The 26,087-nt window shown below is 44.6% G+C and overlaps 1 protein-coding gene across 1 annotated transcript in view; it reads left to right on the top strand.

The window, feature by feature from the left end:
• Window positions 1–22,899, top strand: part of MBP (myelin basic protein) — a gene marked incomplete at its 5' end in the record, with an annotated part of 93,026 nt that extends 70,127 nt beyond the window's left edge. The window contains 6 exons of the mRNA XM_084280301.1: window positions 2,536–2,966; window positions 16,766–16,873; window positions 18,365–18,400; window positions 19,011–19,043; window positions 20,040–20,165; window positions 22,546–22,899. Of these exons, the coding sequence (XP_084136427.1) occupies window positions 2,536–2,966; window positions 16,766–16,873; window positions 18,365–18,400; window positions 19,011–19,043; window positions 20,040–20,165; window positions 22,546–22,602 (791 nt within the window). The 3' untranslated portion in view covers window positions 22,603–22,899. The remainder of the gene's footprint in view (window positions 1–2,535; window positions 2,967–16,765; window positions 16,874–18,364; window positions 18,401–19,010; window positions 19,044–20,039; window positions 20,166–22,545) is intronic.
• Window positions 22,900–26,087: the final 3,188 nt, after the last annotated feature.

The raw sequence follows: 26,087 nt of genomic DNA, 5'->3' as shown, positions 1-26,087 counted from the left end.
TGTAGTTACTCTTTAACCCGTTCTGAGAGGGTTTAAAAGGAAAAACGCCGGAAGACTTCTTCCTCCCTGGGCAGCTTTCTCTTGCACGTGTGATACGGGCTAGGAAGGGTATTCTGTTTGAACAAGAGCGCTTCATCTTGCAGGGAGGAACCACAGAGGTGTATCAGTATCCTGTGCACAGCATTTATAACGGGTTTTAAAAGAAGTCTAAGTATTTGTTTCTAAAGGAATGAATAAGCCTTTGCTTCCATGCTCCATTAATTCTGGATATCCTTAAGACGTTATTAAAAGGATCTGTCACTCCAAATGCACTTGGGGACTCTGATTAGTTAGCTCAACTATTAACAATATCTCTCTGCTGTATATTTTTAGGTATTAGAGAGGCATGCAGACAATCTAGAAGAACACTGAAATATATGCTTTCATTACTGAAATGCAGAAAGATTTCTACTTTATAGCTCACTGGGTATGCATTGGGAGAACCAACTTCTGTGGCACAAATACCCTTCTTTGTTGCTTCCCAATACCAGTATTCAGTGACACAAAGAACAACTGTTGCAAAAAATATTAGCATGCAGATGCCCTGGTGTTTTGTTAATGCATTTAATTGAATACAATAGCTCTATTGTTTTGTTTTTCTTTTTCTGTCCTTGAATGGATTTTTATTATGGTATGGAAATCTCAGCTTTAGAGTTGCTATTTAAAATGTTTTGTAGTTTTAGAATCAGTCATATATGCAGGTTAATTACTGTCTCTTTCATTCCATTAAGAAAACCATTTGGGAACTTCAGTAGTTTCTAGTAAGATTGAAAGTGTCTTTTCAGGAAAACCCAAATCCACAAGTTGCCAACAAATATTGCCCTTTTCCCCACTGATGAGCTCTCCAGGGGCCATTAGCATTGGTTAAGTAATTGTATTCCTGATAAATACTATCAGATGTTTTAACCAAAGAAGATTTCCTTTGGTTTTCCCCAACATTTTCTAGGTGGTTTCCACAGAAGAGAAAGTTGCAGAGCAAAAGTGCACATTGTAGTTTTATATGAGAAGCTGGAACAGAGCGGTTAGGACAGATTGTAACCTAAGTACCAGTATCTGTTTGTGGGAAGCCACCATTACTGTCCCGCGCCGTTACCCATAACATTACTTCAGATTTATTCTTAGCCTGAGAAAAGATTTCCTGAGTGCCCTGTGGGTGGGCAAAATCGTTTCAAATGACTGTGTCAAGTCTAAAATGCTCTGGTGAATCAGCAAAGTACTTGAGCCCGGAGTACTTTGGAAACCTAACAGAATTCGCTAGGTCCTATCCCTCCTGCAGCAGCAAGGACCAAACCAAATGGGGATTTAATGAGGTAATTAGAAGACCCTGAAGGTAACATATGACTAACTAACTTATTTCTATAATTTTGAGCCCTTTTAACCTGAAAAAAACCCATTTATGACACAGAGAGAGTTTATGGGAGGTGTGTGCTCAGAAGGTTGCTTGTCCAGCTATGACCTACCTACACCTCTTTTGGTAGTCCTTGGAGGCAAGGCACACTCCTCAGTGGGTACAGTTTGCTTTAGAACAGTAGGAATGATGGTACAGGCTATAAAAACCTGCATAAATCTTTTTGAGAAGGAGGTGCTAGAGGGTAAGGGTTAAGCATGCTGCGGCTGACTCCTTTCAGATATTTTACTGCGTGCATCAGAGCACAACTGCGGAGAGGGCAGCAGACATTCCTCTTACATCACAGAGGTCTGTCTCTGTGCCTTTTTTACCAAAAGCTCATCAGCTTCTGGTAATTGCTTTTGTCACTTTTCACAAGCACTAAATGCAAATCAGACAGTTTTGCCCCAGGCCTTCAGCGACAGCGCTAGGACATCGTTCACCGAGTGCCAGGACCATACAGAGAGAACAACCGTCATGGGAGGCCAAGCAGAAATTGCAGTTTGGTGTTCCCTGCTTTTCTGAAGTAAGGGCACTTCAAATAGTGAAAAAACCTCCCCTCACTGCACTTGTGTGATCGGAATTGAAGTTACCGTGAGGGGTTCCAAGCGGGAACAAAGCCTTCAGGTTCAAAAGCTCTGGCATCACAGAGAGGGAGTGTGAACTTGAGAAGGCACAGCCCTTCAACGGCCCTTTAAATTTTTTGGGGGGGGGCTTGTTTTGGAGAAAATGGCACAATTTAGAGTTGCTGTCCTGAATGGAAAGTACAGGAACTCTTACTGTTCACTGAAGGCTGCCTCATCGCAAGCCTTCCACGTGGAGTCAGTTTCAGTGGTGTCGAACAAGCTATTGATCTATTTCCAAATGCATTTAATTCCAAAAAGCCACCTAGAACTATTGCAAATTTTATGTGAGAACATCACCCCGGTTTCGGTTCCAGGGTAGCTTAATGTTCTTAAAGGCTGGTAGAGAACATAGTTTCATTACAACTGCACATATTACGGGGTTTGTATGAAATGAGCATCTCAAGGCCAGGGGAAAGAAAGGAGCATTGTTCCAGGGCTGTTTTTCACAGGCCTGTATTCATATCTCATCCTTGTTGTTTGCAGGAGAGGCAGATGTGAACCAGAACAATGGGACCTCCACGAAGAGCCCAGCGGTGACAGACTCCAAAGGCACAGCAGACCCGAAGAATGCCTGGCCCCAGGCCAACCCAGCTGACACGACCGGTCGCCCCCACTTGATCCGCCTCTTTTCCCGAGATGCCCCAGGGAGAGAAGACAACACCTTCAAAGATCGGCCCTCGGAGTCAGACGAGCTACAGACCATCCAAGAGGACAGTGCAGCAGCTTCAGAGAATTCGGATTTGATGGCTTCACAAAAGCGCTCCTCTTTCCGGCACGGATCCAAAATGGCATCTGCGAGCACCACAGACCATGCTAGACATGGATCCCCACGGCACAGAGACTCGGGTCTACTTGACTCGCTGGGCAGATTCTTTGGAGGTGAAAGACACGTTCCCCGGCGGGGCTCGGGCAAGGTGAGCTCTGAGGAATAGAGAACTGCACAGCTACAGCAACATAAAAAGTACAGTTAAACAGGAAGGGTGGGACTGAAAGAAAGCTGTAACTGCTATAACCCAAGAGTTGACTTAGCCAGCAAAGACGGTACTTGCAGTTGTGTAATTTAATGCTTGGCTTTAAACCTAAAACAACAGCAACAACAAAAACCCTAAAGCATAGATCTGGGAAACGAGAGGAGCTATTCTGGGTAATGCCAAGGAGTATTAGAAATCCAGGTGGCTCTAGAAACGTTACTGAGGGGGATGTTTTTAATGAACGTTTCACGTGGTGCATCGTATGCGTTTGTGTGCTGTGCCATTTAGAGAACCTTCAGTTTGCTTTTGTGTGGCGTTGATTTTAAACGTTTGCAGAACGGGGCCGGGTCAGAGCACTAAATGCAAGAGAGTCTCTGGATAGTTTGGCACTCACTGAGGAAATAGATGTTAGGAGCAGAGCTGCAGCCAGGTGCTCAGCCTGTTTGCGTGAAGGCTCGTTCCAAGGTCAGTTGATGGTGTTGCAGAGGAGGTGGCTTGACAGGTATTATCCTGAACCCCAGGTGTATACAATAGTCCAGCCACTTTGCTCTGGTGGGAAGGGAAGATTTATATTCCAAACATTTTGGATCAGAAACTGTGTAACAAGCTGTTTCTTCTCTCTGAATTGAAAAAACAAGGGCTTGATGAAAGGATATTACTTGGATTCTTCCCTTTTCTGGGCTTAAGCTGCCTCCTCTGCTAAGTTATGCAGATGGCATTCTAATTATGGGGCAAAGCTGGAGATGTTTTCACTGAACCCTTTGCCCTGTAAATGGCAAGAGGAGTCTTTTGTGTGTGTGTGTGTGTTCACACACTATGTGAGCGGTGGAATGGAAGCACCTCAGGGCTGTACATGCTTTTGTTTTAGCTAGTGTTGCTTGCTGTAGTTGCTCAAGCTGCGTGCTGCAAAAGCCAGTGCTCGTGGCTGCTGGCTGGGCCCAAATTTCTCAGTAACTTTTGACAACTTTGTCTTCTTGCCAGTGCTGACCTGTGCAGGGAGGGGTGAGTACACGCAGCTTTCCCAAACTGGTGCTCTCTCAGCCTTGCACTGGGATGTGTTACATCCTACCCTGTGGTTTAAAACCACTGTATGAGGATGTGCCAGCAGCAGGCTGTCAAGTGTCCTGCACAGCTCTGCAACGTGGAAGCTCAATGTATAGCCCTTCCCTGAAGAGCTGCTGTAATGTATAGACCACTGGATGAAAAATACTCTAGAAACTTAAACCCAGAAGCTTCTAACGCTTAGTAGCCAGCACTAAGCCACACGTGTAATTTGCTATTTGTGTTTCTCAGACTCACAGACTGGGGAGTATAATGCTCATGACAGAGAATTTGCAGCCACACCACTGTTTCTGTAGGATGTGGTGTTTGTACAGCCAACAAGCAGTTGCTGGGAGAGTGGGGAAAAAAAAACCCCAAACCACTTTTCTTACTGTTGCTGCAAATATCAGAGACTGTTCCCAGCACTGTAACCTGTTCCCAACTCTGGAACTTGTTTGGCTAGCTCAACTCTTGCTGGTTTATTCATATACTGTGTTAGTTGATGAAAAATAGTACGTGAAATGCTCTTTGTACACCCAGGAAACAATACCAAAAACCTTAGATTCTGCATACAGGCTATACAGAGGTACGTACGTTCTTGCTTAGCAATAAAACAAACCAACCAACTCACTTGTTAGTAGTGATGACTAAAAATATGGCTGTAAGTAAGTTGTACAGATACCGGTACTGGTATTGCATCCCTCAGCGTGAACACGACCGCTCAGATTCTCTGTAGATCTCTGCATAATTACCTGTGAGAGGACAGGATGCCCTCTGTCTAATCTCTGTTGCTGTTCTGAGGCACATGTCTGCACAGCAGTAAGGAATGATGGACAATTCTAACACTGTTTTACCTAGCAGAAGTAATGTTGGGGCTTGTTGGGGTTTTTTTAAGAGCTTGCAGATCTCAGCCTTCTGAAGCACAGAGGGCTTTTTTTTAATCTATCTTGGCAAAAAGTCAGTCCCATTAAGGACTTGCAGTGCCAAAGCATCTCTAGCAAGGTTTCACGCGAAGCTGATACCGGTGCATGAAAGCACGTCCTAGGGAGCCGTGTCGTAGGAGAGTTTCAGTGTGGAAAATGCTGAGCAAGTGCCACAGACAGTTGTTTCAACTATTATTTATTTAGCCTTTGAATCAATGCCTTTTGGTTTCTTGTATCAAGGAAGGCTGGTGGCATCGTTTATTTATACATGTGTATAGAGAGGAAAGGTAGATACTAGACTTAGCTGTGCTTAATCCCTAAGTCGCTGTCACTGGCTGAATTAATTGACGGAGTGTCAGAGGACCGATAGATGCTGAGGGTGTTTGTGGAGGAGATGAATAAAGTCCCCTGGCAGTTTTCCAGACTCCACCAAGTAAACGGGTCCTTGGTAAATAACATCCCATGAAAAAGCACCTTAAAGGATGAATTCCCAAGGCTTGTAACAGAAGAGGTCCCGGGGCTGCGCTGTGTATCTGCCTCCACGTGCTTCTGGTTAAACGCTGAAGCATTTCAAAGCGGTTCTGGAGCCGCCTTTCTTGCAGCCGGACTTTTCCAGCCGGCCTGTTACCCCGGTGGGAGCGTGGATCTCCACTACCCACACCAGCCAGCGCTGGAATGCGAAGTCAACACTCGCTCTTTGTGCTGGTTTTAGGGCTGCCATTCAAGCCAAACACATTAGGAATTCTTTGTGGAGGCATTTTCATCTCGGGGCCGCAGCTGAGAGGCACATTCGTGGGTAATATTCACTATTGTGTACGGAAAGGTGGGGTGGGAACAAAGAGGGGACTGTTCCCCGGCCTCCTTTCCTCCTGTGGAACAGGTTCTCCCTTACCCTGGAATTCTGAAGTTAAATTAAGAGTGTGTGGGAGTCCCATGGGAGTAAATAAAAATAGAAATACTGGAATGTACAGAAATTCTCCTCCTTGGGGCAGCAAATGCCTCAAATGGTTCCCCCCACCCCGTCAAGATTTGAGAGAACTGAAACTCAGTCAATCAAAACCAGCTTGAATTTTGTACTTTCAAGATTTTTTTTTTTTGAGGTAGAATACTGCCAACAAAACTGTTGCTGTGCAGAGCCCTGTACTGTGTTAAGAAGCACTTGTAAAAGGCAACAGGAAGATACTGTGGTGCAGCCATTTTTAAAAGCTTGCAAGACAGTAGTGTAACTATAAATTATTTCCTTTCCCATCTTTATTGGGTATTTATCTAAATATTTGTAAAGCCTACAAGCAGGTTTGCTGAAGCAATCAAACCTTTCTCGTGTCTCCCTGGGTAGCAGCCTGTATCCAACTCCAGTATGTACTGAGTGCTCGTTCATTTCTTTTCTGCAGTTGTTTATGCTTTTGTAACTCTTCTGTTTGTTTGTAATTATTTTAATTATTTTTCCTCCCCCCCTTCCTACTAAAGTTTGGATTGTGCAACAAGAACTTTTCTGTCCTGGTTTAACATTATGAATTAACCTACTAAACTTTAAATTTGTGACACACACTTGTGCAACAGACCAAAATATTGTGAGTGACAGGAAATGTGAGGCTGAGGAGAAAGAGTTAAACCCATTTTTCTCTTACACTTTGCTGTGGTGGTGTACCTGGTCTTGTAACGTTCTCCTGGTGCCTGTGTGAAGCCTTGCTCCCTCCTGTATTTCTTTGCCAAGATGCACATGCTTGAGTGCAGGCGTACGGAGGGTGGCCAATGGGCCTTCCCCTTCCTGTAGGCAGATACAAGGTATGAGGAGAAGTGTGCTGAAGGTCTGCTCAGGTTGAGCAGAACCAGGGTTTAGGAGCAGCAGTTCCAAACCCAGCCCAGAGTTAAGCAGGTGCTTAACTTGGAGTCAGGAGTGACAAACAGGGTTGCGATAAACATGCACCCACAAAAAGTTTAGGACCCACAGTTTTAAATACCAACATGGACAGACATACCCATCAGAACATCCAGGTCTCTTCAGTTCTTTTTGCACTTGAACTCTGTTGACGTGTCTTGTGCGGCCTTTTAATGTCTACTACAGCACCGTGAGGACTTTGAAAAAGCAGTTGAATCAATGCCAGTCGTCTGACTAGTATGTGATGTGATTTACCTAGATACTTACTGTGACCTTTATTTCCAAGTCTTTAGTTTCCAGGGAGTGGTATTGCTCGTGATGCAGCGTGTGTGTTAAACCTGCGGCGTGCAAGCCCTACGTGCTTGTAACAGATGTTTGTATAGGTTACGGTGGTTGTAACGATAACTTTGTTTTAATCTTTTGCTTTACGTGTGCTCCTGTGTATTCATTAAAATGTTTATATGACAAAACTGGTGTACTAATGATTTAATTTGTTTTTAAAACTTTAATCCATTAACAGAAGTCGCAGCAAACTACGCCATAGGTGTGTGTGATGGGGTTTCAGATCATTTGGGGTGGGAGGTGGGCGTGTGTCTTTCTACAGAGTTCAGTTAAAGCAGCGCAGGAACGACTAAAGCGCGCCTTCCGCTGGGAAAGGAGTAGGGTTTGAGTAACTGAGGCTGCTAAATCCGGTGTCCTCGCTTTACGATAACGGAGCCTGACTCTGGCCTCTCTCTTCTGTAGCAGGCAGCAGTGAATGATGGATGACCCGCAAGTGAATTTGGGTATCATGAGAATTGGCAGTCAGACTAAAGCCTGCTTCCCTGCAAGGTGGGCCTTGGAGAGGGGGCAGCCTAGGAGAGCAAGCGCTAGCTTTGGGTAGAGTGTTAGTGATGCCCCGTGCCCAGACTAACTGCGGCTGCACGAGGAGGTTTATTCAGAAATGGGACAAAGTAGTTGGGGCTGGGTGACGGGGACTGGGAGTCAAAGAGGAAATCGTGATGGGGTGGATGGGAAAAGCCAAGGTGCTTCCTCCCCTGCTTTTCCTAGCCTTTAAATGGTCTTTTTTTTGCCTCCAATTCAGAAATGCATTACTAATGCGCTCATGATTAAAATATTAATCAACTGAAGCATCTTAAAGATCAGTGTAGTCAGTGTGCATCAAAGGATTTCCCCTCTTCATTAAGCTTCTCACTTTATATTCTTAATACTTCTAAGTACCTTCCAGATCAGTCCTTGCCAGGCTATTTCTAGAATCTTCCAGCCCCCAGCATGATACAACAGTAATAATTGTTTGTTGAAGAGAGAGCTGAGAGGGTGCTCTGAAGAAGAGCTCCAAGGATTCTTCCAAGAGCTTGGCAGTCCGGCCTGGCCCAGGCCTCAGCCTAATGGCACCGTGGAGCCAAAGCTGCAGGGGGAGGCAGCGGTGGCACCTTCCCGCTCATTTCATGGGAGCCAGCCTTGGCTGCTCTGCGGCAGTTCCTCTGGTTTTCAGCCGCACAGGGCTGCGGCCCAGTCGGGAGTAAGGTCTGGAGTTACTGTTATGGTGGTAAACCCAGGGGCGTGGGGGGGTTAAGCAAAGGTGGGGGAGCAGGCTGGAACCCCAAAACTCACATACAGAAAGAAGGTCAACTGGGCACGTTCACAACTTCGCATGAGGATTTTTCTCGGCCTAACATTAAATTTTTCTCCTTGTGTTAAATTCTCTGCGGACGAACTGAATTTAAAAACCAGAAATTGCTTTATAGCAAAATCTGTTTCATTGGCTTTTTTTCCCTATCACACATGTATTAATTCCTCACAAATGAGCGGCAGCACTTTCCAGCCCAGAAGGTCAAAACTAGTGACTCTGTTCTTCAGCTGTTTTGAGCTTGTGCAACAGTAATTGTTGCCCAAGGAACACAGAGGCAAAAGTGAATTGGGTTTGGGTTGGGGTTTTTTTCCCTCACCTTGTTTTGTACTTCCACCATCCCACATCACCAGCACCAGTTCCTCCCTTCCCTAGCTCCAGCAACGCTCTCCAGTTAGTTAGCTACACACATTCAGTCACCCACTGGGTTTCACTGCTGAGCTACACAAAGTCCCCCACACGCACACCTTTTGCAGGTGCTTTTAGGCAATTGCTACTTACAAAGCAAGTAAAAAACCAACAAAAACCCCTATGCTGCATTATTGCTGCAGCCCCAAGCTGAGCCTTCACTCTGGTTTGCCTTTTGCTTACAACACATCCAATTTTTCACCACTTGTAGGTCATACAATTAACATGCCTTGGAAATTGTACAAGCCTCAGGTTTGGGTGGTCTGTGTTCCACCTCCCACCCTGCTCCCCAGTTCATACTGACTGCAACCCTGGAGATTTTACCTCTGATGAGCAGCAGTTGTTTCAGATAAGGTATTAACCGTGCTGTGTCTGATTATTTCATCATTGGGCCAGTCCCTGATGAGAACTGATCAAATGGTTTAAAGGTGGGTGAGTGGGTGCCACCCGAGAGATGAAATGTGTATTTAAAGACAGAAAGGTCGCAGTATAGGACCATTCTTATCTCCACTGAGGACCATAAAGACTTTCTCTTTATTTCTGGCCAGCAGTGTTAGAGCTGTAGTGCACACCCGCTACTCATAGGTTCAGTTCCCATATAATTACCATCAGCATCTTGTGTGAGCTCTTGGCTGTATGAGAATAGAGGACAATGGGCCTTTTGTAACTTTTTACAACTTTCTGCTTTCTAACTTCAAGCCATAACTACCACGTTGGCTGCTTTTGCCACAGAAGCACCAACAAACCCATCTCTACCACCGATGTTGTCTTATAAGTAGAAATTTATCCTCATCAATACTAACCTATGATGCCTTCCATATCTTGGCCTTGCACATTAACTCTTCAAGGCTGCAAAGTTTGTTGTTAGCAGAAGCTACCTTGGAAACCACCTCAAGAACAGCTACATGCCAAAATCTTTTGGGTTTGTTTTTTTTGTTTTTGAGGAGTGATTGTTCTCAGCCCAAACCCCAAAGCTTTGCTCTGGGTTTCCACGGCAGCTAATTTCAACAAGGCTTAATCTGTGGTGTTGTCTGACTGACACCAACAGAGAACAACACAGTGCACCAGAGACTACGTCCAAACAGGTAAAGAGCCTCTATTGTGGAAAACATTGGAGTAAAATGCCTGGCCGAAAATTGCTTCAGAAAACCAAAGTTAAATTAAACCATTGGGGTTTGCACCTGAAACCACTTATTGAGTGTCACAATGACAGAATAAAATGGACATGGAGAAAACCTAAATGATATGATGGCACCAATCTCTCACTCAGGACCCGTCACAAAACGGAACTATTGAGCTGAGCAACCATCCCAGTTCTTTCCCACCCACCCCCCCCAAAAAAATTCTTTACTGTCACCTTCTAATTCATGAAACAGCAACCTTCAAAGGCAAGGAGGAGTAAGAGGGTTACTCTTATTCCTGGATGGTTCTGGATTATCAATTATCACTTACCTCCCTTGATGGTCACTGTTCTCCACTGTTTCCTTCTTTGTGCTGTTTTTCTTCTCATCATCCTCGGGTTTCTCACTTTTCAACCATCTCTCTTCTTCCTCCCTTCCCCAGTGCTTTTTATCTTTCTGATAAGAGTTCCTCCTCTTTCTGTTCATCACCTGTTCCTGATGATTACATGGATGATCCTGGTACAATGCTGGAAGGCAGAATCCCCATGGAGTCTCGCTCTCTCCCCTTACCAATTCCGCTCTGCCCCAGTTTTAGCAAGTCATTTCACTTCTGCCCCAATTTCCACATTAGTAAAAAACTAACTACCACTGTAAGGTTCATCCTTTCTAAAGTCATGAGAAAAACCTGCTGAATTAGCTAATTAATCATCCTGTCACCATCAGGCCAGCAGCAGTGCATGTTTACAATAGGTGTTACGACGCAAATAAGCACGGAGAATTAACACCCTCACGCTCGGCACACGCGGGATATTCTGCTGCTGTCTGATGAGGCTCTTGGTAACAGCACTGAAAGACTCTGAGGCTGTGTCAGCTATGCCCAGGAACGCTAAGCCCCACGTATGAAGCACCTCCAAAACCTGAGATAAAGGAATTTCTGTACCCCATGATTACTCCAGTCAAACTGTAGGTAAGAGAGCCCCTCTGGTATGAAAGGACAAATGCATGTGCCTGCTGAAAGGATGGGTCTCCATCACTGTACTCTCTTGAAATGGTGCTGAGTACAGAAATTCAAACCCGGGTAGGACTTTCCTCAAAGAAAGTTTGGGATCAGAGGCCATTTCAAGGACAAAAATTAGCTGAGTAACTTCACAGGTTGCCTGTTGCTCTTTCCCCTTGCTCTTCCTACGAACCAGCACAACCCATATCCATCGCTCAACCCTTTAAAAGGCCTTCCAAACGTGGAGATTTCATATGCTTTATTTTAAATTCAAGGGAGCTTTTGTGAAGACAACCCCCTGCGAACCACAGAGCCCACAGAATCCACAAAAGTCTCCACTGCTTTTCCTTCTTAGTGATGTCAGAAAAGCTCACTTGGTTTGACCACAGTTTAAACCACCCGTTCACATATTTCACAGGGATTTGGATGTTGCCATTACAGGAATGGTGGGTGATGTAATTCAGATTTTCATTTCACGTGCTAAGAAGCGGGCAGTGGAAAGGAAGCCTCTACGATCAGTGCTCCAAACCAAAGCCACCTCAGCACCGTTATTGTCACTAATGTGTATCATCTCCCAACTGGGAATCACAACTCTGAGCTTCTATTTATCTGGGGAGGCAGTCTTTAGTGATAAGTGATCCTCTTATGGAGGATGAGAGCTCTTAAAGCTCATAACATGCATTTTAAAGCCCCTCCCCATCCCTGTCCCCTGCCCAACGAGTACGAGGCGGGAGGTCTGACATAACATGTTAGTATCAAGTGAAACTCAAGGCATGTGTTTCACAGGATCTGATCACCAAGATGGCTCCTGCTGCTTAACCACCTTTTTTTTTTTTACACTTGCACATGGAGTTCAAACCCAAACTTGAGAGGACACGTAGAAGTTATAACTGCGACTGCGTTTATATGAAAATGACCTTGACTCCCCCCAGTCCTACCACATCTCAAGTCAGATGGATGACAAACCCGGTGTCCAAACCGAAAAGACCTCCTCTGCTTTTCAAAACCCACAAGAACCCTCTTCTCTGGTCTCCTGCAGCAGCAGTGCTGGGCGGTAACACCCTGTGCACTGTTACTGGGTGCCACAGAAAATACCAGGAGGCTGCTCTCTCACAGCACCGAAGAGCACGTACTCACCTCTCGGCACCTCGACTGGAAACACACTGAACCCTCCTGCATCCTGCACAAAGCCTGAACGGGGCACACCCCAAATTACCTATGGACTCTTGTTACTGTGTTAGAGAAGTGGCAATTTTGGGGGGGTGGTGGTCCCCCTAACAGCTCTTTTAGGAACATTCATACAGGTTGTGCCAGTAAATCTAACTAGTTTGATGGGAAAATACACGTCTGGCAGAGGGAATGCACAGCCAATGTATAGCTACCGTTACGATACCTGTATGCTTTCTTTGCATTACATTGAAGGCTACTGGATTTTTCTTCTCAGTCTCCAATTCTCATCTCTCCTATGAAGACAGGCTGAGAGAGTTGGGCTTGTTCAGCCTGGAGAAGAGAAGGCTCTGGGGGGAACCTTATGGCAGCCTTCCAGCACCTGAAAGATTCCTGTGAGAAAGCTGGGGAAGAACTGTTCATGAGGACACGTAGCAATAGGACAAGGAATAACTGTTTTAAACTAGAAAAGGGGACATTTAGGTTGGATATTAGGAAAAAAAATTCTTCAATATTAGGGTGGTCAATCACTTAAATAGGTTGTCCAGAGGTGCAGGGGAGAACCCACCCCTGGAGACATTCAAAGTCAGGCTTGCTGGAGCTCTGAGTAGCCTGATCTAGTTAAAAGTGTCCCTGCTTACTGCAGTGGGGTTAGACTAGATGACCTTTAAAGGTCCCGTCCAACCTTATACATTCCATGATTCTAGGATTCCCGAGCTGAAAAGCATTCCAGTATTGACTCAGAATTCTGAACTGTGGAGCAACTGTGGGTATCATTCATACAGACATTATTAACCCCAAAAACTGTGAACTGCCCAGTGCCAGCAGATTCCTCAGGTGCAGCTTACATTTCCAGTGGTGGCAAACACTTTTCTAGTAATTAAGATTATTTAGATTAAGGGATCTTTCCTTCTTTGGCTTCTCTGAATGCAGTGCAGGGCTGACTGAGTAGGAATCCTTCATTAAGGTCAAAAAAAAAGTGAACTGGGAACAGAGGAAAGATCAGCCTTCTCACCTGTCCTACTGTTTTTCAAGAGAAAGTCATGCCTACAAGCTATTCAGTTACTCTAGAAGTAAATATTTCTTTATGGTTATTTTTAAGGCTGCAAACAGTACCCAAGAGCTCTGAATTCAAGATCAGGCTTTGCAAGCCTATGTCCTAACAGAGAGGTGTGGAGGCCAAGCTTGCCTTTCACTGGCAGTGCTCTCACCTAAAACTGAAATTCATGACGATGGTGCAGGAGGCCTGGGGAGAGCTCACTGTGGCTGCTGGGAGACCCCTCATGCAAGGAAACAAGAAGTAAATGTCACCCCTTCCTCAAACGCCACTGCTCTGGCGGGTTCCTGTTAGGCTGCAATAGGAAGGTGATTTAAAATGAAGCAGTTAAAGTGTATTCCAAGATGAAAAGCAGCTGTCATCATGTGAAACATGCAGTCACGAGGTGAGCTCATTCGTGTCCAACTACAAACCCCACCCCATGTGAGCAGATAAACCAGTTTCTTCTTTCATCCAGCAACGAGCTGCCTGAATCCATTCAGATTTAACTTCTAAGGCTCACAAGCAGCAGTTAAAGCTTGTCTGAAGGACATGATTTCCAAAATCACACATGTGAACAAGTTCAGAACAAAGCCCCACTCAATTCCTGCCACCACCCTCCCCGACCCATCTTAGGAGTCCGAATGTTGAATGCAGGTTGGAGAGCAATTCCAGCAGCTTGTAAATTAAAGGGAAATCTCTAATTACCTGCCACCAGTTTAGAATAATGATGTGGAAGATTCTGACAGCAGATGAGGTTTGCTGATGATACTATGAAGGAAAGCTCTATATTTGTAACCAGTCTAGGAAAAACCACCGCATGAATCTCATGCAGAATGGCCAGTGAAAATGGCTTCAGACTTGCTACTACCCAATAAGCTTTAAAAGGGAAGCCAAAGACATTTGGCATCAGAGACAGAATAAAGTTTTATATTAACTACACAATAACCTTTTCAATATGCCAAATCTAGCATCTAACAATTAATCAGAAAGCTAAATTAAAGAATCACAGAATGATTAGTTTGGAAAAGACCTTTAAGATCAGCAAGTCCAACTGTTCCTGTCCTGTGTTAAACCATATCCCTAAGTACCTCATCTACCCTTTTTTTAGACACACCCAGGGATGGTGACTCAACCAGCTCCCTGGGCAGCCTGTTCCAGGCCCTCACAACTCTTTCAGGTAACTTTTTCCTAACATCCAATCTGAACCTGCCCTGGTGCAGCTTTGTGCCATTTCCCCTTGTCCTATCTCCTGTCACCTGGCTGAAGAGACCACCGCCCACCTCTCTACAACCTCCCTTCAGGTAATTTTAGGCAGTGATAAGGTCTCCCCTCAGCCTCCTCTTCTCCAGACTAAACATCCCCAGCTCCCTCAGCCGTTCCTCATAAGCTTTGCCCTCCAGACCCTTCAGCAGCTTCATTGCCCTTCTCTGGGCACACTCGAGGACCTCATCTAAGATGTAAAAACCTATTCTCCAACCTTTTCTGGGACAACTGGCAGTGACAAGCCCTAGCCCACTGTGGAGTTGCAGGCTATGTGCCATCAAACCTGATTCTGAAGTTTTCTCCTTCAGGTGCTGCAATAGTTTTGCGATCAGATGGCAACCAGTCCTGGCTGCTGAAGATGGATGCTCAGACCTGCACAACATGGTCTTCACGATGGTATTTATCCCGAAGGCAAAACCCACTGGTTCCAGAGGCAAAGTTGTGCTTCCTTTGAACCTGATCAAAAAGACAGATATGTGGCCAAAATAACTTGCTCTACACATGCATAGGTGCCTTACTGGCCCTCCCTTCCTAAATGTGACAGCAGCGGGTATTTTGGTAACACTAACTAGCAACAAAGTAGAAGCTGTAGCAGAAGCAGGACCCACTGCTGGACACTACAGAAATCTGGGGGATCCAATGAAACTGAGAAATTCCTGGGGTTTGAGCAGTAAATCTTTACATATCATCAGCATGCTAAAAACTGTGCTGATAAATACTGGCTGAATTTCTCTGTGTTGGCTCGGGTTTTTATCCTAAGGAAATGCATCTTCTAAATAATGCATCTGGAAATTCATTTCTCCTCAAGAGCTACATAACTTGAAAGGCCACTCACAAAGACTGGCATTTCATTTCCAAGGTATTACAAGTCCATTTCACTCACATAAGAGCACAAGATCCAATGCCATTCACTTAAAAATGAAATTTCCACACAACAGCTTTGAGCAGCTACACGAGATGGTTTCACGGGATCTTTCCTTCAAGAGCCTTGGAATGTGTAAATTTCCACACAGCCATTTTCAGTCGCCATAGTGTGAGGCAGTCAGGGTTGTTCTGAAAGCTACTGATGCCCTGAGAACCCACTCACAGCGCAAAAAGATTCTTTGAGTCTCTGAAAATCTGTTCTGTAGACACCATTTGTCCAACATCACCAAATCAGTCGTAAGTCAGGAGCCCTACTCAAATCAAAGCTTCTTCCCTGGCAAGTAGATCAATGTTTTCCTACCTATGATGAAAGCAAAGTGTGCTCTAAATAACTGTTCATACTGTTGCTGTAGGCAAATGTTCATTCCCTTTGCAGCACTCAGGAAGCGCTCAGGTGAGCTACTGCCTCGCCACGATTTCTACTTTGTCTTCAGAGGCAAATGAAAATCTGTAGTATCTGCACAACACTTACAAGATCCTTGTATTTTTCAGGGAACTCACTACAGGAAGAGAACCTGGGGTCGTTTTCATTCTCTCCTGTTTTCCCTGTTCCCTCCTGAATGTACTGTTGTGTTGAGCACCAAAGCCTTGTGCCTCTCTATAATTTGGGCCAGTTGCATGTGGCAGTTCTTTTCTAAATTTTGTCACGCTGCATCCAGGTAGCAGGACTTCCACTGCAACAGATACACCGGCCTCTAAGTCTCTAAGTACCGGCCAAGGTCTTTGCTCCTCACAGTGTGTTACTTTAGTTATTTATTCCACCTTCACTTCCTTCTTGCTGCACTGCTCAGGAAGCACCACTGGAAACAGAAAGCAGCGTTGGTCTCCATGGATTCCCTTGTTCTAAATATATATATATATATAATAAATGATCATTGCTCTTGTGGGTAGCTTTTGAGAAGAAAGTTGTAAGAAAGTTATATCTGAATCATTCCTGCTCTCCCATGGAGAATGACCCAAGGTAATTTTTGGTTTCCCTTCTGAAATGGTTTCCTTTCTAAAATTACATTCTACCATCCTAACTTACTAAAGGAGGAAAATGATAAAGTTCCTGTTACCAGAACTTTCCAGTAACAGGTTTAGTTCCACGCTGGGCTGTGACATTAAAACCACATGCACCCATACACATATGCAAGACACCTGTCCATGTACATACTGTGTTATTTGCCATTGTACTAAAAATTTGCTCCTCCACAGCACCAGCACCTTGTGGTTGCAATCTCTGTAGATTTCCAAGGCATTTTTCTCTTCTCCTCTGTGTTTCTGGTGAAAATAACTCTCCCCTTCGTAGAGCTGCTGCTTACCTTTCCTTCCTGTCTGACCTGGCGATATGCCTATTCTGCTTTTCAGGACATACATGCAGCCAGGGCTAGCCACCACGTAGGGTCCATCCCCCCGAGATCCCAGCATGGCCGGCCTGGTGATGACAACCCCGTAGTCCACTTCTTCAAGAACATTGTAAGTCCCCTCTCTTCTCGTTATGTACTGGCATTCCTTTCTTTTCCCTTCGGCCTGGTCAGTAACCAAATGCTCTCCAGCCATTAGCCACGGTGCGGAGCGTGTGCGAATTGCCCGGCGCCTCGGAGCTCGTCCTGCCATTCAGTAGGAAAATAATTTTAACCTGGAAACAGAAGCTGTGCCGAGTCGCCACGAAAACACGGGGTGAACACTCCAGTAGCAGTGCCAAAACTTCGACAACCACTGTTGCAGTTAAACAGCCTCAGCATTGACAGGGTTTGTCCTTGCACCATGAGCACTGGCTGCTGCTGGGCACGTCACCTGGCTCAAAACGGATGAGAATCCAGCATGTTCTCAGCAAAGCCTGAGGCAGCAGAGGAGGTTCTCAGTGCGATTAGACAGCATTAATGGACATGCATAAGTTCCCTCCCAAAAACGAAAGAGCTTATAATTCTGGATATCATTTGAAACCATTTGCCAAACAGCCCAACCTTTTCTTTTTTTTGTCCCCCAATATTTCATTTAAGATTTACAGAATCATAGGGGTTGGAAGGGACCTCAAGAGACCATCAAGTCCAACCCCCCTGCCAAAGCAGGTTCCCTAGAACCAGTCACACAGATAGGCGTCCAGATGGGTCTTGAAAATCTCCAAAGGAGACTCCACAACCCCCCTGGGCAGCCTGTGCCAGGGCTCTGTCACCCTCACTGGGAAAAAGTTCTTGCGCGTATTGGTGCAGAACCTCCTATGCTAAGCAACTTTGTTCCGGGTCTGAAATTGGTTGGGTTTACACCAAGAAGGAGTTTTCACAGAAAATACCCAGGAAAGATGAAATTTCCTCAGCTACTAAATTCCTGAGCATTGTGTAAATTCATGATGCACCATAGGACTCTATTTAAATGACTATATGGTGACAATCCAGAAGGGCAGACTCCACATATTACATCTGCCATACTTCTGGTTTCATCTGTACAGTTACTCCCACCACATTTTCTTTTTTTTTTTTTCTGAAACAAAGTCTCAGTGTTTGGTTGCCCAAATGCTGAATAAGGAACCTCAAAAACGTAATGCTAGCCTTAACCAAGATCGAAGTATCACAGTCTCTCTGAGTGACCACCTTCACAAAATCAGTTTTGCCACTGTTGGGATGCAAAAAAAGTGAAAGTGGCATACTGTCTACTTGGGGTGGAACATGGCCATCACTGGACCTGAAGTGTAGGGCCTATGATAGGTTAAAAAACCCCCCACAAAATAAAAGCCATCAAGAACATTCTTGTGATGGGAAAATTACTCACACTAGGATACATTTTTGAATGATCTTTTAACAAGGGGCTTTCTGAAATATTCAGGTGGCAATAAAGAAGAAGGTCAAATGAAACAATAACTGACACAGGAGGAGGCCTAACTAACTCATAGACAATGTGTGAAAAGCTTGATGATTCCCTACATTTATTGCAGCCTGGGTTTTACAACTTCTTTGTGTTGGTTTTTAGGTCTCACCCCGTACACCTCCCCCAATGCAAGCAAAGGTAAGTGTTCTCCGGGGCTGGCGCAACAGCCAGATTTTTTTTTGGGGGGGGTGGGTAGTGGGGTGGGAGTGGTGGGGTGGGGGCAGGTCTGATACCAACTCAACTGCCAGCCCGCCCCATTTATCTCCAATAGAATTAAGTCAAAAAGCGGGAGTTAACACTGGGAATGTTGACAGTAAGGGTTCAAGACAGAGAAGCCACGGTTCGCTTCCTCGCACGCTTGCCGCCATGACGTGCAACAACTTAAAGCCGCTCGCAGGGACCTTTACCTTCCATTTATGCCGTGATGGCTTTACGTGATAAGCTCACAACTGGTAAAGCTTTCAAAGAAGCTTCACCCAGCAGGCACTAAGCTCAGCTGGCTTCTAAAGCACACGATGTACCGTGGCCAGTAAAGTCAGCTCTTGTGTAATTGCAACAAAGAATCCCGCCGGCTCTGCTCCGTGGAGTGGCAGCGCAGAGGGTGCTGTTTCCAACTCCCGCCTCATTAGCTGGCCAGTCGTTTCGTTAATTTCTATTGCATGTTCATCTTCTGCTGTGTACGGTACACCCAGATGCCTTGTTCCCTAGTGATCATCGTGTCACTGTCTCTTGTTTCTTGCATGTGCAGGGAAGAGGATTATCCCTCACCAGATTTAGCTGGGTAGGTGATGACTCTGCTTTCCGTAGCGGCCTTTTTATTTCCCAGGCCAAAGCGTCTCTCGCTCCATTGCCCCAAGCTGCCGCAGCAACGTGACAGCCCTTTCTGTTCTGCCTGTTTTACCGTTGTGCTTTTCCCTGTCCCCACTTTCCTCCCTCCTCCCACAGCACACTAAGAGGGCAGTTTCGCCGCTTGCTCCTATCCAGCCACCTGGCAGCGATAATTTCTTTCGCTTCAGCGTGAGGAGAGCAAAGCCCGCTGCATGGCAAAGCTCTCCTCCCCTTACAGACCTCTGGAAGACTCACCTGCTGCCTTTTCCCCTTTTCCTGGGAAGGACAAAACCAGGGGGAGGGCTGGGAGGGAGCAGGCGCTTATTCCACAGCTCCTATCTCTCTTCTCCAGTAAAGTCTGCAAAACTAACGCTGCCGCTAACACCAAGTATTTTGTGTTGTTCCCTCCCCCCCCACCCCTTTCCTCACAACCCCTTGCAGTAAGAAGCGATCTGACACATTCTTCCCACAGTTACCTCACAACTAACTGAATTCTACCTCTCTACCACAGGTTTGGCCTTACGTGTGAGACGGACACGTAGATCACTTGCATTTTAGGGCAGAAATACCAAAGCCTTCAAGCCATTAAGCATTCCTTTCACTAACAGAAGATGACAAATTATAGCTGACACGTTTGACGTCTTAGAACTTGTGAAACTGAATCATTTTAAGTTTTGTCCTGCAGGTTTAACCTTCTGAGTATCCCTTTTTTTTTTATAATTAATTCCTCTTTTACAGATTGGTGCTTCCCTCAAATTTGAGTCTGTTCAGATAATTTCCTAACATTTTCTTCATCCTTGTTTATTGCACAAAAGGATTATTTTATTCCAACACCTCTAAATTTCACATTTGAGCATTGCACACTAGTGAGCACAAGCAAAGGTTACAACGTGCATACGGTAATTGGGATGTGATGACTTGCAATATCTGTGGAACTCTCTCTTTGCAGGGCGGTGAAGGACACAAGCCAGGATATGGAGGAAGCGGAAAGTTCTATGAGCATAAATCTGCTCACAAGGGACATAAGGGATCCTATCATGAGGGCCAGGGCACTCTTTCCAAAATCTTTAAGCTGGTAAAGTACAATTGATCTCACTCTGAAGTACTAAAAAATTGAGTCCAGAAAAAAAGAGAAGCCAAACCTCTCCAGACCCTGTCGTGTTTGAGACTACCACATTTCCTTAAAGCTTCTGAAGGAGCTAGATTTGCATGGAAAAGGGTATCTCGTAACTAGTAACTGCTTACAGGATAGGGAATAAAAGGTACAAACACACAGTCAGTTCTCGTCAGGAAAGAAGGTAAGTCCACAAAGTCCCACCCAGACCTAGACCAGGATCTCTGGTTGTTACTTAACTCACAAATGCCCTGGAGCTCAGAAGATGAATGAGGTGACCAATTGCTGCCACGGCCAAATTATTTACAGTAGTGAAAGTGAACCGGTAAGCTGCAGAGTGGTAGGGCAGGGCATGTAATTGGTTAAGATGCAGGAACAACTCAAACAGTCCCTGCTTATTCCCACCCCAGGGTGGGAGACCTCCTACGATGTGTCAGTACAGTGAGCTACAACACTGTGTAATCAGGCAAATTAGAAAGGTGTCATATGAAAAAATAAGCACTTGGTGAGGTTACCTTCAGTGTGAGTCGGTACACCACTCCGAGGCACCACACCACCTCCCCAACCTGGCTAATAAATGAAAACAGACCAGGAAAAAAATAAGAAGTCAGTCACCAGGGTTTGTCACATTCCATGTCAGCATCACTGCTGCTGGTGACTGCTTTAACCGAGTCCCTCTTTTTCCTCCAAGGCAGTGATTCCTAACAAATCACCTGGTACACCATTTGCACACACAAAGAGCACACTCTGCAGCAACCGTCACTTCAGGGACAGAGGGTCTGAGATCTCATCAGCAGGGCTGATCACCTCAGGCTCTTACTACGCTTCTCCACAGCGGCAGACACAACCACCCAGTCACCTCTAGCAAAAATACGCGTTTCTCACTTACCCAGTTGAGGGCACCTACCTGTCCTCGTAGGGCTGTTTTTCAAATATATGCAGCACCAAGGGGCAGCTTGCAAACTTCAGGGAGGTAGTACGAAGTCTTACGCTGCAGCGTGAGGAAGGGAACGAGCTCATCAGTGGCCCGGGAAAAGAGCAAACGTTTTAACTTTTGAAATCTCATTTTCACACCGTGCCAGGTAGTAATCTCACCCAAAAGTCACCAGTCTCTTTTTTTACATAACCCTCATAACTATTTTCTCTTGGATTTCTGTGTGTCTGGTGCTATACACACACCTGTTCTTTGGACAGCCTTTCCCGAGCTGTGGTAACTTCCAGAATTCACAGCAGGGTTTTATTCAGGCCCCTCTGATTGAGACTCACTGTTTATAGCAGAAGGCATCGATAAATGTTTCTTTATAAAGTTTGATGGTCTTCTACAATAAAAAAGTTAACCATCCTTTAAGGTAACTTTGAAAGAAAAAAAGCCCATTACCTAATGGACTGCACAGAATTTTCCTTGAAACACTTCCGTAAAACTAAGAACATAAAGAAAACAAAACCCCAAAGCACACATACAGATTTATTTTTGTGAAGTAAAGACTTCAAGCCATCAACCCATCACAGTGACAGGCACCACACCATCTCCCATCTGGGGGTCATACATCGTAGACAATTTGCCTACAAATTTGCTAAAGCTGAGGGAAAAAAACCTAATCTAAAGTTCTAAAACCACACCACCAAAATTTCTACTTGGATCATCTTTGTTCAGTAGGGCTTCTCTCAGTTGCAGCTTTACTGAGTTGTCACAAGTTTGCCTTTATGTTTTTTCCCCTCTTAGTATCATGTTTTCTTACTATTTGTAAAAATAGGCCAGGTTTCGCCCTTGACCTTAATTTTTTCCTGCATTTGCACCTGCACTTTCCATACAAGACTGATGTCTTGAACACAGAACATATGAAAATATGAACACATGAACATATTACACTTGTAAATACGCCAGAAAAAATTACTATGCTTTAATTCTTTGAGGTGTGAGACTATTACAACCCACATGCGAGGTTCGGAGGTTCTGGTTTCGGTGTTTGGCTCTGTTTGGAGGGGTTTAAGTACACACACAGAGTCCAGGGCTAGCCATACTAATGACAATTTCCAGGATGTGCAAGTAAACAACCTGCTTTGGTTAGGAAGGCCTGAGTAAGAGCATGCACCTACAAATAACTCACGATAGACTGTCTAGCTCAGTATGAGAGTTAACAAGTGAATTAATCCTATGTGAACATACATGAAAAGCACTCGCCTCTTCGAAGTGAGCATTGCAGTAATGGTTAGCAACAGACTAGAGGCCACTACAAGCCTTTTTTGTCAGATAATTAAAATGTTGTCGTACTACAGACTTTTCAATCTGTAGCCCTGAACACTGATTACCTTTTCGTTAACCTGTTCTTCCCCCCAACAGGGAGGCTCTGGGTCCCGACCTGGATCACGGTCTGGATCACCAGTTGCTAGGCGCTGAAGCTCCAAGATGCCACCCAAGGATCACATACTCTGCTTCATAATGTAACTGCCTTACAATTAATAACAACTGCAACAATTACCTAGATAGATGCAAATCCATTACTTAATGCCAATTAGGTTCTGCATGCAGTAGGTTATACAAACTTCTATTGGCAATCCCTGACCAACAGTTGAATGAAAGGAACGCAAAAAGTAGCTTTACTAGATGTTCTCCTTCTTTTACGTGACGTAACAAGACCTCTGACTTTACTCCTTCTTCTTCAGGATGCCCTAACTGTATGCTGGACTTGATTATTTCTCCCAAGTACCTAATTTGAGTTCAAGTCTTCTGGTTTCATTTTAGTGAAGATCAGAATTATAAATAAAGAGCTAACGTCTTGGATACCGAGCACTGCTGTTAACGAGTTTGAGACACTGTAGTTTAAGGAAAAAGAAATAATAATAAATAATCCACCACGTGCAGAAGTTGTAAGGACTGTTTATCCAAATACTTTTGAGTTGGGTTTTTTTTTGGTTTCGTTTTAATCTTCCTTCTCTCACTCACAGAATAATTTATTTTCATAACAGGATTAGGCAGTCACAGAAAGGTTTACCAAACTTTGGGAGTTCAAGGTATGTGAAGTGTGGGAGGGGGCAGATGTTGTAGAATCAATACGATGCAGAGCAACAGTAATAAGGAAATTCTTTCCATACCATGAATTGCTCACCGCATCCACACCATTAGAATTAAAAGCAGATGAGGGAGAGAAAGAGGATTTAAAATTTGAGTTAGACTAATGCTAAGAAACAAGGGACATTTCCCCTAGAAGAAACATCTTAAGATCGCGCGAGTGACTACTGGGCGTCACTGGTGCTTCACAGAAACTCTGCTGCAACAGCATTAACTTTGCAGTACAACAAATAAGTAAATAAACAGATATAAACAAACAAGTCTAATTTCTGAAAGAGAGCCCTTCAGTACTGGTATCTCAGATAGTCCTGCACATACCTCCTGTTAGAACTTCAAGTGTCTCTCTCGGCACTGCAGCAGTGTTACCTTCGGTCGGCTCACCTTTTCCCCGCGTAACATCTGGATGCCGATTCAAGGCAGCGCACCAAAGCAAACTCGTAGTAAACTACTGTGAACATTTAACTGTTGTACTGTAGTTGCCTTATAGAAATAAAGAGCTGAGTTAGATTTAGGTATTAACCGCTCACGGATTACTAAGATGAACGCGTGGCAATGGTATTTCCAACCACGCCTAGGGAAAAGAAAAAGCTCTTCTGAATTGCACTGTTTTATCACCTAAACTTACCCTTCCTTCCAGCTGTTGTCTAAGTGTCTGATTAATTATTTCATTTCCTTTTTAGTTTTAGCCTGTGCATTGTATGTAGGTTAGTGCTTCCCAGGTGGAAACTGCATGCCTAATAAGCACCCAGTAAAAGTTACCCATAAATATGTACGTTAATTGCATTTCACATCTAAATCTATTATTGTAGGTTTAAATCAGTGTCCATTAATATGAAGTAATGAAAGATGAGAGGATAGAAAATACGTAGAGGCTAAAGAAAACAAGAGCACCAAAATTAGTAAGCATACACACACAAGAGATTACATCATCTATTACCTACACTGGTTGCTATGTGTATTTTTCTATTGTAGCTTCATTCAGATGTATACTCCGCAACGTAATAGTTGATTTAATTTGAATACGTATTGTTCTTATAGGAACACAGCTTTTAAAAATATTCATTATTGAAATAAAGTAATCAACTTGAAATGAAACTTGGATCAGTTTTGTCTTTTATAACAGAGATCATATATATATATATACACACACACACCATATATATACATATACATATATAGGTGTGTGTGTATATATATACACACACCTTTTTCATGTTTATAAACGGGATGCAGGGGGAATCAGCCAGCCCCTTTTCAGTGGTCTGTGGAGACAGGACAAGGGGCAATGGCTGCCAAGTTAGAATACAGGACGTTCCGCACCAACATGAGGAAGAACTTTTTCCCAGTGAGGGTGACAGAGCCCTGGCACAGGCTGCCCAGGGGGGTTCTGGAGTCTCCTTCTCTGGAGATATTCAAGACCCATCTGGACGCCTATCTGTGTGACCTGTCCTAGGGAACCTGCTTTGTCAGGGGTTTGGACCCGATGACCTCTTGAGATCCCTTCCAACCTCTATGATTCTGTGACATGAATGCAGTTCTGTGGGGTTTTTCTTCCACAATTCATTAATAACAAATGTTCAGATACTAGAAAACGACACTTTGGGACCCAGGACAGGCTTCTAGTGCTGTTGCTGGTGACACAGCACAGCCCACAAGGCTGACAGTATGACTCAGGATTTATGGGAGGCCTATGTCTCGGTGGAGTGGCATCTAAAGGCCAGGGGGTATTGCAAGGCACTAACATACCTATGTATGGCAATGAAATCCCACCCTTTGTAAACACGTACAGCACAGATACCTCCTCTGAACAGCATACACGGAAAAATCAAGCTGCCTTTGAAAGCAGCCTTCAACTTTGAGCAATACATCTTTCGACATCCTGCATTGCAGAACTCCAGAACTCAGCCAAAGCCTCTTCCTCGCCTTCCCCATCCTGCTTTGCCCTCAGTCATCTCTTCCAGGGGCTGGAAGTGGCATTTTTGGGTTTATTTCCTGTAGAGGAAAAGGTATGGCAGACTTTAAATCCCTATTTTACCCACACAAGGGTCTCAAAAGAGATTAAAACTTAATTACTCACTAGCAGTTTTGCTGGAAAAGAGCAGTTTAAACGGTTATTTGATTTGTAAGCAGAGGCTTTTTCCTGAAAGGAGAATGTAGAACCAGCACTAAGAGTGTGTCATTTCTTGTACCAAAGGAATGGACATAAGCCAAAGGAAATACTTGAGCAGACACAGGCCAAAAGGCCTCAGGCTCGTGTAAGCCTACTACTGCACCAAATCAAGTCAAAGGGAGACATCCCTCTGCACTATTCACTTACCCACCACAGCTCTCAGTGCCACTCTCCAAACAGGCCTCAGAGCAAGAGTTCTTTCTGCTTCCTGAAGAAATGTGCCTGCTTCTACAATGCTTTTGAAAATGGCAGCATACTGGTTGCTGTGCCTGTATGTGTAGGGAGCAGCAAGAGGCACACTGCTTCAAACACCTCATCTCACCCTCAGAGGGAAGAACCTTGGCCATGGAAATACTCAAGAGCGAATTCCTGACATTCACAGGGGAGGAGGATGCAGGAAAGCCAATCAAATCCCAGGTTAGAAAACAAGCTTTTTTAACTCAAGCTGCTTATTTAACACTTCCAAGGCTTAAAACACATGCTCATTGCCTCTAATCAAGACGTAACACTTTGAGAAGTGACCACTTTAAAACCATCCTCTTCACTCACAAGACCCCCATACAGCACATGCTCACTCACCCAGTACTGACCACTGCCAGTCTGTACTGGCTGGCAAAGCAATCACAGCCAGTGCAGAGTGAAC

This window comes from Gallinula chloropus, assembly GCF_964237585.1.
Source record: "Gallinula chloropus genome assembly, chromosome: 2".
NCBI classification, from domain to species: domain Eukaryota; kingdom Metazoa; phylum Chordata; class Aves; order Gruiformes; family Rallidae; genus Gallinula; species Gallinula chloropus.
This window is presented reverse-complemented; position numbering and strand designations above follow the sequence as displayed.